The sequence below is a fragment of the Phaseolus vulgaris genome, chromosome 9, assembly GCF_000499845.2.
Source record: "Phaseolus vulgaris cultivar G19833 chromosome 9, P. vulgaris v2.0, whole genome shotgun sequence".
NCBI classification, from domain to species: Eukaryota; Viridiplantae; Streptophyta; class Magnoliopsida; order Fabales; family Fabaceae; genus Phaseolus; species Phaseolus vulgaris.
Genome location: NC_023751.2, coordinates 37,776,086 through 37,793,182, shown reverse-complemented (window position 1 = coordinate 37,793,182; position 17,097 = coordinate 37,776,086). Strand labels below are relative to the sequence as shown.

General features: G+C 30.1%; 2 protein-coding genes across 5 annotated transcripts; both read left to right on the top strand.

The window, feature by feature from the left end:
- Nucleotides 1-3,600: 3,600 nt before the first annotated feature.
- LOC137823105 (probable methyltransferase PMT21) lies at nt 3,601-6,748 on the top strand. 4 transcript variants are annotated; one of them, XM_068628226.1, is made up of 6 exons: nt 3,601-3,802; nt 3,879-3,972; nt 5,450-5,605; nt 5,699-5,893; nt 5,966-6,176; nt 6,509-6,748. In XM_068628226.1, exons 4-6 carry the CDS (start codon nt 5,849-5,851, stop codon nt 6,658-6,660), a joined length of 408 nt encoding a protein of 135 aa, XP_068484327.1. In that variant the 5' UTR covers nt 3,601-3,802; nt 3,879-3,972; nt 5,450-5,605; nt 5,699-5,848; the 3' UTR covers nt 6,661-6,748. The 4 variants fall into 4 exon arrangements, with proteins under 4 accessions (XP_068484327.1, XP_068484328.1, XP_068484330.1 ...); XM_068628227.1 differs by having other exon boundaries at nt 3,879-3,982; XM_068628229.1 differs by having other exon boundaries at nt 3,601-3,972; nt 5,450-5,592.
- A 3,890-nt stretch (nt 6,749-10,638) lies between these two features.
- LOC137820210 (probable L-gulonolactone oxidase 6) lies at nt 10,639-14,835 on the top strand. Its single transcript, XM_068624149.1, has 4 exons — nt 10,639-11,390; nt 12,594-12,849; nt 13,060-13,161; nt 13,866-14,835. The coding sequence occupies exons 1-4, from the start codon at nt 10,722-10,724 to the stop codon at nt 14,609-14,611; spliced, it is 1,773 nt and encodes a 590-aa protein (XP_068480250.1). The 5' UTR covers nt 10,639-10,721; the 3' UTR covers nt 14,612-14,835.
- Nucleotides 14,836-17,097: the final 2,262 nt, after the last annotated feature.

The window sequence follows — 17,097 nt, the reverse complement described above, 5'->3', positions numbered from 1 at the left end:
TGAGACAGGGTGATCCCTTAGCCTTGTTCCTTTTCCTTGTGCTAGCTGAAGGTTTAGCTAGACCGGTTAGACAGACGTTTAAAACTAACTTGCTTAAAGGAGTGAAGGTGGGAGCTGACGATGTCGATACTTGTGTTCTCCAATTTGCAGATGACACCCTTTTTATGTGTTAGGATTCCTACTCTAATGTTTTCTCTCTAAAGGCTATGTTTAGGTGTTACGAACTTGCGTATGGTTTGAAAATGAACTTCCACAAATCAAAGATGACAGGTATTAATGTGGAGAGACAATCTCTTGAAGTTTACGCTAAAACCTTACATTGTACTATGAAGGTAACTTTCAAGTACCTTGGGTTAGAAGTAGGTGGTAACCCGAGGAAGAAGAAGTTTTAGGAGCCTATGATAAACATAATTAGTGTTAAACTAAATGCTTGGAAGGGATGACTTTTGTTTCTTGTCGGAAGAATTTGCCTAGTGAAATCGGTGTTTTCATCATTACTGCTCTTCTATTTGTCTTTCTTCAAAGTCCCAGAGGTGGTGTATAACAAAATTATTAGCATTCAAAGGCAGTTATTGTGGGGTTGGGGGAAGGAGAAGAGCTCTATCTCGTGGGTGAGCTGGGAGACCCTGTGTAAACCCTTTGAGGATGGCAGACTGGTATTAAAGATATTAGGAAGTTCAATGTTGCCCTCTTGGCTAAGTGGAAGTGGAGGCTTTTAAATGAGGAAAAGGGTAAGTGGAGAGATATCCTCATATCTAAGTATGGCACGGAGTGTAGACATAATCAGTCTTTTTTTAAGTACCAGTCATGGTGGTGGAAAGATTTATGTAAAAGTTGCTGAGAGGGTGAAGAAGAGGGGTGGTTTCGAGGAGCATTAGTATGGAAAGTGGGAGGTGGGGATAAGGTTAGATTTTGGGAAGATGCCTGGTGTTATGATGTCACTCTCATCTCCAAGTATCCTAGGTTGTATTCCATTTTGTTGGATTAAGGGGAGAAGGTGGAAGAGGTAGAAGGGTGGGAGGATTCGGTGTGGAGATGAAGGCTTAGGTGGAGGAGGGCTAGGTTTTAATGGGAAGCTTCACAATAAGAGGAAATGTGTCAGTATATTTCCAGAATCCGATGGAATAAGGAGGTTAAGGATGTCTAGGCGTGGGGAGGTGATGCATCAGAGGAGTTCTTTGTGAAATCTGCTTATGACTGCCTAGCTAGGCATGCATGTAGCCCCCATAATAGTATCTTCAAGAACCTTTGGCAGGCCAAAGCCTTTCCAAATATGCTGACAACAACGTGGAGGGTTCTTATGGATAGAATTCCTACAAGAACTAATTTATCTAGAAGAGGAGTGGTAACCCCTTTATATTGTGTGATGTGTCAAGCTTCAGATGAATCTTCACAACATCTTTTTGTTGAATGTATCATTGCCCAACTGGTGTGGGCTCAATGCTTCAGATGGATTGGGATTGTGTTTTTTCATCATAACGATTTGATGAGTCATTTTGAGAATTTCGTCTTGCCACACGGTACATATAAACAAAACTTGGTTTGGAAATGTATGTGGGCGATAGTGTGGTGTATTTGGGAGCATAGGAATCATATTGCCTTTAAGCAAGGGGTAGTAGATGCAGAGGTGATTTTTTAAAATGGCACAACTAAAGTCATGACTATGGATGAAACACAAATTGGGTGCCTTTAACTACTCCTTCTCTGATTGGCATATGAATCTAGTTATTTGCATTAAAAGCGTCTTGTGAGAGGAAGGGTCTGGTAAGGGGTTAAAGGCGGGTGCTCGCTGCAAAACTAGTTACAGGGACAAGGGAGGTTAAGAGACATAGAAGATGTTGGCTCCCAATGTTAAGGTGGTTATGAGGGATTGTGAAGCTTTGAGGTGTAAGGTTGGTTTCTTGCAGAATTATGCAACAACTGATGCATATTTTATTCAGGTAAGTATGTAAGCCAACTCAACTTTTTCGAGAAGAAGTTATGTGTGTTGCAAAGGTCTTGTTTGTTGTACTTTTTATGCAGCAATTTCACTCTGCTCTCTTGAAAAATGCTATGTTGATGGTTGTTCAATTGGAATGTTTTCTCTATGATTCATGCAACCCTTAAATTCAAGTATCTTATGCATGAAATCCAAGGTCTAGTGTTCTGTTTTGAGTTATCCAAGGCAAGCTATCCATATGCATATTATCCATATAGGGTGTTGGAGGCAATCATGTTCTGTTTCAAGCTTTTTAATTTCTTATAGCTTTGCTTATCTTTTTTGGTAGTGCTGTTTTTGGGCAGAATTTTGTATCCTTTGGGTTTGTATGGGGAGTGGGGGGTTTAGAATAGTTTAAGATTCTTGAGCTAAGTGTTGGTTCATATAATGTCTCTTGTTTTGATGTACTCTTGAACTAGGTAAGGGTGTGTAAAAGGGTTGAGACACCCCTTAAATGTCCCGTTCTATATTATTAATTCATTGTTGATAAAAAAAACATCAAGTAAAAAACGGTAAACTTGTTTAATTAGTATTATTAACAAAATTCATTTTATCAACCTATTTTTGAAAAAAAAATAAACCTTTAAATCACATCCTAGCAATAAACTTTTATTTTTTATTGAAGTGGAACAAATTTACGTCACAGATTGTATCTCTGTGATGTTCTTAAATTGTTTTAAGTCACAAATTGTATCTCTTCTATTCAGTTCAGAAGAAACTGCGAGACTCAACATTATATTTTGCACTATACAGCAGTTGTGTCTACAATCGTCTTCTATAATGTCATATAAACAATAATTTTGAAAACAACAACTGTCTATACTTTGACCTTATTTGTTGTGAACTATAGTAGACACTTGGTCAAAATAACTGTCGTTTATAATGCCTTATAGACTATGGTCGTGAATTGTCGTTTATAAGTCGAAAATACACTACAAGAAAATGATTGAATGGTAACCGATTTAGAAACCAAAAATAAATAGTTTCTATAGTAACTAATTTAGATACCATTTTATAAACTAAAATTTATTGGTTACTAAAATGGTATCTATTATTAATAAAAATTGTAATATAATTAGATACTATATTTTTGGTTGCTAATAATAAAAATAAAAATAAAAGTTTTTTTTAGACACCATTTTTTTAGTTTCTTGTGAAGATGTAATTGGAAACCATTTTTTTAGTCACTTTTAATTTATTTTAGAAACTAAATTTTGGTCTCTAAAAATAATAGAATTAGAAACTAATTTGTAGTTTCTAATCATCATATATAATTAGATGCTTTAATTTTTAGTCATTATTATTTGAATTTAGATACTAATTTTGGAGTAATTAAATTTTATAAAATTAATTATTAATTTATAAAATATTTTAAATTGGTATGAATAAATTTATTAATTTTAGTATAATATTAAAATAATTCTATCAATTTAAAAATTACATTTAAAATAATATTTTAATATTTTAATTTTATTTAAATATAAAATTAAATTAATAATAAATTCAAAATATTATTTAAAATAAAAATTTAATAAATTATTTTAAATAAAAATGCATATTTTTCAAAAATTTATTTAATTTATTCAAAATCTGAGCAAATGGTTTGAAATTTGAAAGTTTATCTGTCTCGTCCCTCACTCTCACGAACACACACTCTGCAACTCGCACCTTCACACGCTCTGCAACCCGCACCTTCACGCACTCTGCAACTCGCACCTTGCAATGGCACCCTGCGACGACAACGTACCCGCGACGGCAACGCATCCATGACGACAACGCACCCGCGACGGAAACGCACCCTGCGACGGCAACGAAGCTCCACAGGTATTCATTCCTTTACTGTGTTTTGATTCTAATTATCCACTCTCTCTCTGTCACGCTTGTTGTGTCTTTGTTTCAGTCGAATCACAAAGATTCAAAAGCTTTGCGACATTGACCACGAATTCAACCCTTCGGAATTGGATACCCCCAATCACTAGGCTCTTCATCTTCAGGTTAAATTAGGTTACTCATTCTCCTTCGTTGCTATTCCCAATTCCTAACGGTTTCCTATCCTTTCACTTTCAATTTTCAATCCCACAGAACACACTGCACCACATTCTATTCGAATGTGAAAGAGCTGATAAACAACAGAATAGAGGAATAGGAACTGTATAAAGTCTATAGTTGACGTGCTTCAGCATTAATCTTAGTATTAAATAATTCTCCCATTTATTCTAATTCATTTTTTTTTCGTATTGATTATAATTATTCTTATCATGTTTTTACTATAATAAATGGATTTGAGAATTGAGAATGATAATGGAAAACTAATTACCTCCAAATCTGCAATGATAGCGAAGGATGTACAAGTAGACTATTTAGCGGCTTTGTGGTTTTGTTCACAACTTGATTTGCATCTTTTTCTCTCTTAATTCTTTTAATAATTTATTTTCTTTGAAAGATTACAGTAAGTAATAAATGTTTTAAGTGATTGTATATAAGATCTGAGGGATTTGTGAAGTCAAATTTCTTATAAGGGTTTACATATTTAATTGTGTTTTTTTAGAACTATAAGTAGATAGTGAAACAATGTTTTGCTCATTAACATAAATTAAAGATTACAGTAAGTTGTCTACCGTGCTATTTGTTGATGCCCAATGATGGAGGGACTATTAGTGATCTGCCATTTGGTTTCTTTATACCTGAACCATTGCCATTCTCTCTCTCTATTTCTCTCTTACATTCATATCTACTCGTTCATTTATTTATTTTTGTGCAAGAAGGCTGTAAATGAAACCAGGGTGTAGATTATTTGATTTGCATTTAATTATTTTATCCGAGGGCTATGCAAATATTTTTCTGGTTGCACGAACTGATGAATAATTGGGTTGAATGTGGGTTTGTTACTCAGATTTATCATATAAGATTATATTTTGTTGATGGCAATGGCAGTAGTTACTGTTTTTTCCATTTTGAATGATTGGCGGCCACATGTTTTTTAACTTGTTATTTTTCACACTATTGTTAGGGTGATAAAATTCATGGATCCCTCTATCAATTTGTTGGTTTCATCATCAATTTGTTATTGGATCCCATTTTGAACCTTGTGGAATTTATGAATTTCAATCAGTATTGTCTTGAATAAGTAAAATGTTATTTTTAACTTTACTCCTCCATTTATATGTTGATACAAATTAGTGATGGTCTAGTGGTACTTATGCGGGCCTTGAGGGTCTGTTCCTTTTATTCCATGGAAATATGTGAAAGCCTATACATAATAGGGCAGTTTGATGGGTTATTTTGTTTTTTCTAAAAAAAAAGTCCATAGTATTATCTCAATTTGTATTTGTGTTCTATTTTTTTAGCCATGTCAATTTTGCAGCCATTTGATAATATATTCCATGTACTATCTCAATGTAGGCTTCGTAAATGGTAGTCATTTGCTGATGCTTAATTTTCATTGTTGATTGAGCATGCATAATTTTACAGAGATGGAGAAAATATGGCACGTTCCGGCTTACTTTGTTAAAACGCCATTGCCCTCCAATTTTTGAGAGGAAGGAATGCTTGGTTCCTCCACCAGATGGATACAAGCCTCTAATCAGATGGTCAAAGAGCAGAGATGAGTGTTGGTACAAGTATAATGTAATATGCTTTATGAGTTAAAAAGAAAAAGACTGAATGAGTTAACTATAAATATTATGCACTTGTTCAACTTTTCTGTTACATTAATGTCAGGAATGTGCCCTATGAGTGGATCAACAAGCAGAAGTCTAACCAACATTGGTTGATTAAGGAAGGGGAGAAATTTCTGTTTCCAGGTGGGGGTACTATGTTTCCCAATGGTGTTGGTGAATATGTTGATTTGATGCAAAACTAATCCCAGAAATGAAAGATGGGACAGTGAGAACTGCCATTGATACTAGTTGTGGGGTGAGTTTACTCATAACCTCTTTTTCTTGAGGTTTATTTCAAAGTTAATAACTTAACTCTGATTTATTGTAGGTTGCTAGCTGGGGTGGTGATTTATTGGATCAGGGGATTCCAACAGTTTTTCTTGCTCCAAGAGATAACCATGAAGCTCAAGTTCAATTTGCTCTAGAGCGTGGAATACCAGCTATTCTTGGTGTCATATCTACACAAATACTTCCTTTCCCATCAAACTCCTTTGACATGGCTCATTGCTCCAGATGCCTTATCCCATGGACGGAATTTGGTAAATCTTCTATGCAAATTGAATTTTATCAATCAAACAGAATTCATTCTTATTTATGTGATCCAGCTTTTTTAGTGCCTTGCACTTAATTAATGTAAAGCCAACACATTTTATGATTTTGTTTCCGTTGGTTGATGGGTGATCAATGATCAATGATCATTGATGAGATGGTATGCAATAGGACCTTCATCCTCTAGCTAAGGTTTTACATAAACTCAGGCATTCAATTTAATTCCTATTTTGGTGTTTATACGTGACTTGTTAACTAGTATCTAAGTTCACTCTAATTTTTTAGTCACTCTCTAATGGGGGATATTCTCATGTGCTTTTAGGTGGTATTTATCTCATGGAAATGCACTGTATTCTTCGTCCCGGTGGATTTTGTGCTTTTAGGTGGATTTTGGGTATTTATCTCATGCAGGCTTGTTTACCTATTTTGTTTACTATTTGGTTGAAAGTTACCATGCTATGTAATGTCAATTGATACACAAAAGATTGCGAGTATCGTGGCTGTTGTTTGGGGCTGTAACAAATCAAAGTTGAAATTGAAATGTAATTGACTTTTTTTTATTCATGTTTATCCAGAACTGCAATGAATTACATTCTTAATCCTAAGAGATTTGACAATACATATGTAAGTTTTATCAATAGAATGTTTCCTTTACCACACCTAAATGAATTGATTTTTACACTTGATAAAAAATAAAATAAATAGAAATAAAAAACTAAATATAAAATAAATAATAATAATAATAATAATAAATAATAAAATATTTTTTTTATAATAAATAATAATATATATATATATATATTTTATAATAAATTACATTATTTAGAGACCAATATAGTGACATTTTTTGTTATTCATATATTTGGTCACTAAATAAGTTTCTATATATTTTGGTCACTAAATTGGTTTAAAAAAAAATAGTTGTTAATTTGGTTTTTATATAATTGGTCACTAAATTAGTTTCTATATTTTTGGTCACTAAATTGGTTTTTATTTAATGGTAACTAAATTGGTTTCTAAATTAGAATCTAAATTGGTATCTAAAATTAGCGACCATGATTTTAGCCACTTAAGACTATTAGTTTCTAAATTAGTTTCTAATTAAGTTAGTGACTAATTTTATCATTTTAGAAACCAAAAATTTAGTTTCTAAAAGCACTTTTTCTTGTAGTGATATAGCGTACGTATTGATAAATTACGATTTCAAAACCATTGTCTAAGATCTTTAAAAATGGTTATCTAAGATTTTTTTTTTCATTAGTGATAGAATATTTAATTTAATGCATAAAATGAATTTAATCTAAATTTATTATAAATTTAATCTATTTTAAATAAATTTAAAAAAAATCTAAATAAATTTGATTTGTTAAAATAGATCTGAATTTTAGATCTAATCTATTTTATTATATTTAGATTAGATCTAGATTAGATTTTGAAAAGAATTTCATACATACCTAGTGGAAGTATTTTTTTTATTTTTCATTAAACTAAAGTGTAACTTGCATTGGAGATAACACCAAAGGGATCCTTAGCCATTATACAATAACTTTCAAAAATGGATGAAAGACACCAAATATATAATTCTCTTGGTTGAATAGATAATTACCAAGTTGTCAAAAATGACTGCGATTCAATACTAATGTTAAATGTCATACTTGTATTCCACCATATCTAATCCAAGTCACGGAACTTCGTATAATAATTAAATATCACGCTTATTAACAAATATTTCATGTGATTTACGAAAATAACTTTTATTTGTGAACCAAATAAACTTTTAAGTTTTTCCTTCATATAAAAAAAAAACTTTATTTATTTATGAGTTAACTCTAATAGTTTATGTTATTAATAAAATTATAAATTAGTTTTTAAATTAATATTTAATTAGATATTCAAATTTTAGCTAATAATTTTAATTTTAAAATAGTTAATAACTAATTAAATACTAATTTAAAATTTATTTATTAATAATAAAATTACTTTATATACCAATAATTTTGTTAATTTTTAAAATAATATCTAATTTAGTTAATATATTAACTTTTTTTTAAGTTAATATTTATTTAATACTTTTTTTAGTGAAAAAACAATCCCACTCTTCTAGATAGGAAAGTTTCTCATGTGATATCCCTTTAAAAAAATTCTTCCTTCACAACATTTTTTTTCACTGATTGAAATGTTTCCTCCATAGTTATGGGAACCCTAAACCTTGTGAGCATATCAGACCTGTTTTCCTTCCATGACTATTCTCGGTTAGAACTTATATAAATGTAATGTATGTAGAAAATAATGTATATAATAATATAATTGAGTAGCTTATGAATGTTAAAGTCAAAAAATGATAATGTAAGTTATCATAAATATTTAGATTAAAGAAATGTATATTTGGAGTTACAACCAAAGTTTCTGGCAAACAAATAAATTTGATGCTAATGTGTTTTACGTTGTTAAAAAATTTAAGAAAATAATTTTTGTAGGTGTTTACAAGAAAAAGCATAACAGAAATAAAATATTGAGTGTAAAGAAAGATCTCAAACTTATTATTAATTTAAATCTTATTATTGTCATTCTCTTACCATAAATTTATAGTAATTATTTGTGGCATATTACCTAAAATGGTTGAAGAGGTCATCAATTAAAGTAATTGATCATAACATATTAAATTAACTATAAAAATGTAGTCGTAATTATCTTGTAAATAAGAAATGTTTATTGACATCACAATTCAATTTAGTAGTTCATTTAGTAAAGAGGATTAAATTATGTGACCCTATATTTTTATGGTATATATACTCATTTGTGGGATATATACGAAGGTATTCAAAATATATATGAAAAAAATTATATTACCTAGAAGCATTTATGGTTGAAACATCTAAATTGTGTACAAAGTATATGTTAGAAGTATAAGTCCTTAACCCACATTTTTATATACTAAATAAAAGTGATAAAGTTATTTTCTTACATAGTTAATTGATTTTAAATTATATCAAACAATTTTTTAGTTGAAGAACTTAAACAAAGTTTTTTTTATTCAGATTGGTGTCTTGAATCCTTGATTTGCACGAGGTCAGTCAATGTTTCTAGGAGATAACTCCTTGTAGGTTTTTCAGTTCTTGTTAGGAGGTTAGAAGTTTAGAGTCTCAAGAAGATCTTTTGTATAAGGATTGCGGTATTTCTAAAATACCTCTTATTTATTCATTATTTTTTTACTCATAAAAAAAACACAAATGATTAGATCATCGGATGAGAAGACAAAAGATGGTCTAGTAATAATGTAAAGATCGTCTAATGACAACATTTATTATACTTAATTATTTTAATATTTTTTTTTATTCCTTGGTGTATGTTTTATATATAAAGACTATTGTGTACAAATAATTTTGTACTATGTTAGATTTTATGTATAAAATCTTTTAATGTTAATAAAAATGTTTTTTTTTAAAATTTTGTTATTATCTTTTTATGCTTGTTATTGATGCAAATCCAACAATAACTATTTACAAAACATTTTTAAGACAATAAATCCTCAAATTAATGAAAAATGAATAGTTGTTTTGAATGAACATAACAAGCTTTTTTTTTCTTTCCAAATGATTTAAAGAGAAATTCGTTGAAAAGTATTATGATGTCGAGGAATTAAAACAATTAACATATGTGTCGGAATTAAAATAATTAACACATGTGTCATAATTTAGAGTATATATATGATATTAACAAATTATACTTCTATATAAAGTTTAAAATGGAAAACACATTATGCAAAAAAATAATAGTGTTATAACAAATTCCATGTACTAATAATAAATATACATTTTTGGAGTTAGTTAAGGTATCCCACATGTTGATTAGATGTAAATAAGTTTGTAATAATATTAGAGTACATATTTTTTTATTAATAAATAAATAAATAAATTAAAGAGGATATTGTCTCAATCTTTATATAAATACTAAACTAAACTTACCGTTTAACTTTCAATCCAAAACTATTACAGACCAACATACTTACCAGTTAGGAGCTAGAAATTTAGTTTGTTTGATTTAAAAAAAATTAGAATATAAAGATAAACAATTTGATCTAGGCTTGACTAAGCAAAACAATGACTTAAAAAGTCTTTGTATTTATGATATAAACTATAATCACACTAAACCTCGATTAGATTACTATAGAAGACCAAGTTTAATAGCATTACTTAATAAAATAATATTGGATGCAGACTTCGATAACGTGCGCTAATAGCGAAAATATTTTTCAAATGTGTGTAGTATTCACCTTAGTCCATGGTTGGTTCATCTACCATTTTTTCTTATCAAAATAATACTTGTGTATAATTTTTTTATGCAATAGGAAATAAATATATATTAGAAAAAGTAAATTTATAATAAATAATATGAAAAAATATTAAAATAATAGTGTAACGTGTTTAAAAGTGTTTAAAAATGTGATCATGTACGTCTCTTTGTTAAGATATGTAATGGTGTATAAATAGGATGCATAGTGCAGAGGAAGTAGATAAGAACTTTACAGTAAAAAGATGAGGGAACAAGTTTTGAAGTACGCATTTGTGTTCTTATTTATCTGTGCATGTGGAGTCATTGCAACTCCTCCAGAGGATCCAATTCGGTGTGCTTCAAACAACAAAAACTGCACCATCACCAACACCTATGGCATCTTCCCTGACCGGAGCCTTTGCCGCGCCGCCGAGGTTATCTACCCCACCTCGGAGGAGGAGCTCGTGTCCGCGGTGGCCTCAGCTTCCAAGAACAAAAGAAAAGTGAAAGCCGCGACGCGCTTTTCCCACAGCATAACGAAGCTGGCTTGTCCTGACGGCGAAAACGGGTTGCTGATAAGCACGAAGAATCTGAACAAGATACTGAAGATCGATGCGAAGAAAGGGACGATGACTGTGCAGAGTGGCGCGTCGCTGAGACAGATCATCTCCGCGGCTGGTGAGGCTGGTTTGGCCCTGCCTTATGCTCCGTACTGGTGGGGTTTAACCATTGGTGGACTCATGGGAACTGGTGCTCATGGAAGCACGTTGTGGGGGAAAGGAAGTGCGGTTCATGAGTATGTGGTGGAGTTAAGAATTGTTACTCCTGCTGGAGAAGAAGATGGTTATGCTAAGGTTCGCACCCTTAACCAATCTCACTCCTCTCTCGATGCAGCCAGAGTTTCCCTCGGAGTTCTTGGAGTTCTTTCCCAGGTATATACGTATTCCTTTTTCCTTAATATCATTTTAGTCTGTGAGACTTTTAAAAAATTATCGTTAAAAGATTAGAATATTTCACTCTTTAATTTTAATTATAACCTATCTAGCATAGATACGGTTACAGACACAGAGATACGTATAATATCTAAAATGTAAGATACGAGGACACAGATCTATATATTATATAATACGAGAACACGGATTTATATATTATATAATTTTAAATTATATAAATTGAAAATAAATATTTATGTGCAAAAGTATGTTTCATATTCTTTTGGGAGCAGGAAGATATTTTTCATGACTAGTTCAAAAGAATTTGTTTCTTATTTTTATAATCATAATAAAAATTTATACAATAAATTTAAGTTTTTAGAAAATTATTGTATTTATACCTTTTAAAATTGTGTTAGAACCGTATTAGAATTTTAAAAAATTCAACAAATATTTTTTGAATTGAACACTTCACCGATAAATGTCCTATGAGTGTCGACACCGATACGTGTATCCGACACGGATATGTTTATTTAAGATATGTGTCCGAGCCTCATAGATTATAACACAATATTACGAAATTGAATTAAGTTTAAAGTTTATTTCTTAATATGTTATTAAAATCATTCTAATTACTATACCGTTATCGAATTATTTATAACATATCTTTTCATATACAAATTATTAGATCACTCTTTATATATGTTTTTACGTACGAATTAGTAATAGGATGTGGTGAGAGTTTAAAAAATCTTCAAATCTCAAAAAATCCAACTAGTAATTTTTTTTGAAGTAACCACGTGAATGCCAAGTCAAATCTTTCTAATTAAATATTTTCACCTGTAAGAAATAAAAAAGCCTTTCTCATCTTGAAATAATGCAGTGCAGATCAAGCCAAGAATTTCACCCTCCACCTCCCAAATAAATAAGATACAAGGGTGACCTTCAAAACATGATATATAATTATTTACATTTTACTAGTTGAATTAAAAAGACATATTTTAACTTAAAAAATATATATTAAAAAATAAAATTTAAATCTAATTCAATTAAAATTATTCTAATTTCTAATCGATATAGAAGAATATAACTAAGATAAAATTTTATTTTTTTCAAACATATATGAACTCTTATTATGTCCAAAGTAAAGTGTGTTAGGTATTCTACAGATACCAGTTTAGTTTGATCTACACTTTTATACAGGTTACCCTAAAATTGGAGCCTCTCTTCAAGCGATCTGTTACGTATGTGAGCAAAGATGATTCGGATTTAGGAGATGAAGTTGTTAGTTTTGGAAGAAAACATGAGTTTGGTGATGTAACATGGTACCCAAGTCAACAAAAAGCTGTCTATAGAATTGATGACCGTGTGTCTGTTAATACCTCTGGAAATGGCTTATACGATTTCTTCCCATTTCGTTCCACACTCTCAGCAGCATTAGCCATTGTTAGATCTACAGGTTCCATTCTTATTTTTTCTATTCTTCCATAATCAATATTAAACAACAATTCAGATATGTTTAATATTTCATAATATAAAATATAACAGAGACAGTGCATGCATGTTTGAATATGTACGTGCATATGAATACAAAAGAGAGAAAGGACAACTTAACAGTCAAATATGTTGTTGTTTATAGTAGTTGTTTTTTCACATTTTGGTTTAACAGAGGAACTTCAAGAAGCAACACGTGATGCTAATGGGAAGTGCCTTGGTGCTAAGTTGATAACTGCAACTCTGTCAGGCATTGGTTATGGATTGACTAACAATGGTACTCATTTTTCTTTTTCACCATTCTTTTTTTTTTGTTTGTTTTTGAGTAAAGTAAAATGGCAATTAATTTGGACTCAGAAATGAAAAAACTTTCAAATTCAACAAAAAAAAATTTGATTGGCCAAAAAAAAATGAATTAAATTGAACTGATACCTCAACTCTAACTCTTATATAAAGTTAAGTCAGTCAAAATCTATCTTAAAAAAAAACCTTACATAGATCAGAACACATAAAATTGAGGGTCATGACTAATGAACGTAAACAATCCCACAAATCAACATAAACTCCTACCCTTTTCTAATAGATGCATACCAAAGATTTAAAACATCCGTCAAAATATGAAAAACTTACCCCATAGTCTTTGAAATTCACCCATGATCATACCTTCACTTGCAACATAGAAAAAAATTTCAATATAATCTATACTACCACTTTTAAAAATCTTCTTATTCTTATGTTTTCACAATTTCGCTACCATAGCTACCCACACACAACCCCATATCTTATTAAAACTTTTATTCATCCTACTAATCTTAAAACTTCAAATTCAATAATATTAATAATTTTTTATCAATGAAGAATAAATATAATTAAAGACACACTTCACAAGTGTCCAAACCCTTCAACCCTTGTCCAAACCCTTCTACCCTTGTACAATAAGATTCAACAATATTAATCTATTTGTTTAAACATATGATGTAGGTGTCTTTCTTGGGTATCCTATTGTTGGATTTAGCAACAGGATGCAAGCATCAGGAACATGTTTAGATAGTTTAAACGATGGATTGATCACAGCATGTCCATGGGATTCCAGAATAAAAGGAGAGTTCTTTCACCAAACTGCGTTTAGCATTTCCCTGTCTGTAGTAAAAAACTTCATTGAAGATGTGCAAAAGCTTGTCGAGTTGGAGCCAAAGGCACTGTGTGGCTTAGAAACAGCAAATGGAATCCTTATGCGCTATGTCACAGCTTCCAGTGCATACCTTGGAAAATCAGAAGATGGTGTGGATTTTGACATCACCTACTATCGCAGTAAAGATCCATTGGCTCCTAGGCTTTTCCAAGATATACTTGAAGAGATAGAACAAATTGGGTTGTTCAAATATGGAGGATCACCCCACTGGGGTAAAAATAGAAACTTAGCATTTCTAGGAGTAATAAAGAAATATGATAATGCAGAGAAATTTTTGAAGGTTAAAGAGGAGTTTGATCCAGAAGGGGTTTTCTCGAGCCAGTGGACAGACCAAATGCTTGGACTTAAAGAAGGGGTGACAGTATCTAAGAATGGGTGTGCAATGGAAGGGTTGTGCATTTGCTCACAAGATAGTCACTGTGCACCAAAGAAGGGTTACTTATGCAGGCCAGGGAGAATTTATAAGGAAGCAAGGGTTTGTACTAATGATGCTGAGAGAACCAGAGAAGTAGATGATGTGAAGGATGAACTCTGAAGCACTATAGATCATTTGTTGCTTTTAATACTACTTCTGCTTCAAAAGTTTTCAATTTCCAAAACAAAATTCTTACTTCCTCCTTCAAGAGTGATGTCTGTCATTTAATTTGTTATCAGTTCTAGTTTATTCAGTTTACATTATAATTTACCTACTAAGGTTTTAATGACATGAATCACAAAAAACATCCACAGTATTTAATGGCAAAGAAGCAGAGTTGACAACACTTGGTTTCAGTCTATACACATGTTATAAGACATATTCACTGGTATGATATGATACAAGAATAAAGTCCTTCACGTTTTATTTGTTATACCAACTTCGACATTTTCTTTGTTATACAGACTTGAGCTTTCATTTGTGCTCACTCAGGATTCACTCTTATAAAATATTAAGTAAAAATTAATTTTAAAGATAATAAATAATTAATTATTATTTGACTAAATTAAATAATATTTTAGAAACTAAAAAAAATATTGATATCTAAGGTTTTTTTTTACTATCTTGTTTTTTTTTTTTACCAAAATGGAGTCACTGTCAAAAAAATTACGGACAAGTCGTGCTAACTTGACACGACTTTATATGTAGAAGTCATGCCAAGTTGACACGACTTTGTCACGTCAGTCTGAAGTCATGTTAACTTGGCATGACTTTTGCTACGTCAACCTGAAATCGTGTCAAGTTGCCATGACTTTATCCATGTCATATTTTTTTAATTTTTTTGTTTGTTTTTAAATATATATATATATATATATATATATATATTAGAATTAGTTAATTATAATTAAAATTATGAGTTATGTAATATTTGAAATTAATTTGATAAATAATTTTTTTATGAATGAACAAATACTTATGTAAAGAAAATGAGTAAATTAATAATCAAACTTGAAATTGAATTTTATTATCAAGCTTGTTTGTGCGGACAATTGCTTCTATTGTGACCTTCGGTTCTGCAATTCTTTGTTTATTTAGAATTGAATAATCTATTTCATTGATTAAATTGGACCTCATAAGCTTGGAATTAATATATATATATATATATATATATATATATATATATATATATGACGTGGACAAAGTCGTGCTAAGTTGGTATGACTTCAGGGGTTGACGTGGCAAAAGTCGTGCCAAGTTGGCATGACTTGCCCAAATTTGTAATTTTTTTTAAAGCGACACCATTTTGGTAAAAAGGGAAAAAAAAAGACCTTATGATGATCAAAACCCCGATATCTAAATTAGTTTCTATGATTGATAAATATTTTATAAATTAGTATCTAATTAACTACAAATTATTTAGATTCTAAAGTTGATAGTTAAAACCTGGATAACTAATTAGATACAAATTTAGAAACTATTTATTAATAATATAAAGTAATTTAGTTACTAATATTTTTTTTAATCTCTAAAATAATATCTAATTTAATCACTATAATAATTAATTTTTTTTGTGTTTAAAATTAGTTTATATTTAATAATTTTTTTTATAGTGATTCTCACTATAAATTTACTTAAATTTGCCAAACAAAAGAGGTCAAAATTCTGCTTAATCTGATTGTGAGCCATACTAGATATCCTTGTCCATTTATGACAAAGGCAAGGAAATGAGTATAGATATAAGCCTAAGATTATCTCTTGTAGCACACTATTGAGTTTCAATGTATCTTTCTACCTTCCTTTTTCCATCTCCACAGTTTGGAATCTCCTATTTTCTTGTATATTTGAATAAAGATAAAGAAAACAATGGGAGAATTAATAAAATAAATTATATTAATACAAGTAAAATTACTAACAAAATATATTCACCAAAATATTAGAAAGTGGTTATAAAAGATCTTTTTATTAATAGATATGGATTTTTTTTACATTGACATGTTTGCAAATGTTTCAAAATTGTAAAAGCACTTCATATTTTTTTTATCTAACATATAGATTATCTTTTTCCCTTTTTAAAACACTCACCTCACATGTTATTTGACAAAACTAATATAAAATATAAAAAATTATATTGTAATTTTTTTTTTCTTTCTATATTTTTTTTCATGTTCCAACTTACCATAACTGTAACTAATAATTTAAATTTTCGACCTATAACTAATAAATTTTGGCTAAAAAACATTTGTTTTAAATTTTAACTATTTTTAATTTTTGTTAACTTATTGATATATAGATAACATGAATTTAAGTTTCTTTACTGTCTAAACGAAACTTTATTGTCATAATGGAGAATTATTCACTCTCCCTAAACTTTTACCTAAAAATTATTAATCCATATACTGAAAATGTTAGTGAAGATATATTATATATGAGCTAATATACATTTGTCAATAACTTGTGATGATATAATTTTACTATTTTAATAACTTGTAATTATAAGCATTAGGCTAGTTTTTCAATTGTAGTTTAATATTTTGTAATTAGGTATAAATAACAATATAAACTTAGCTTGAAATTAAAAACATTTAGGAAATAAAGGATGGGAGCAA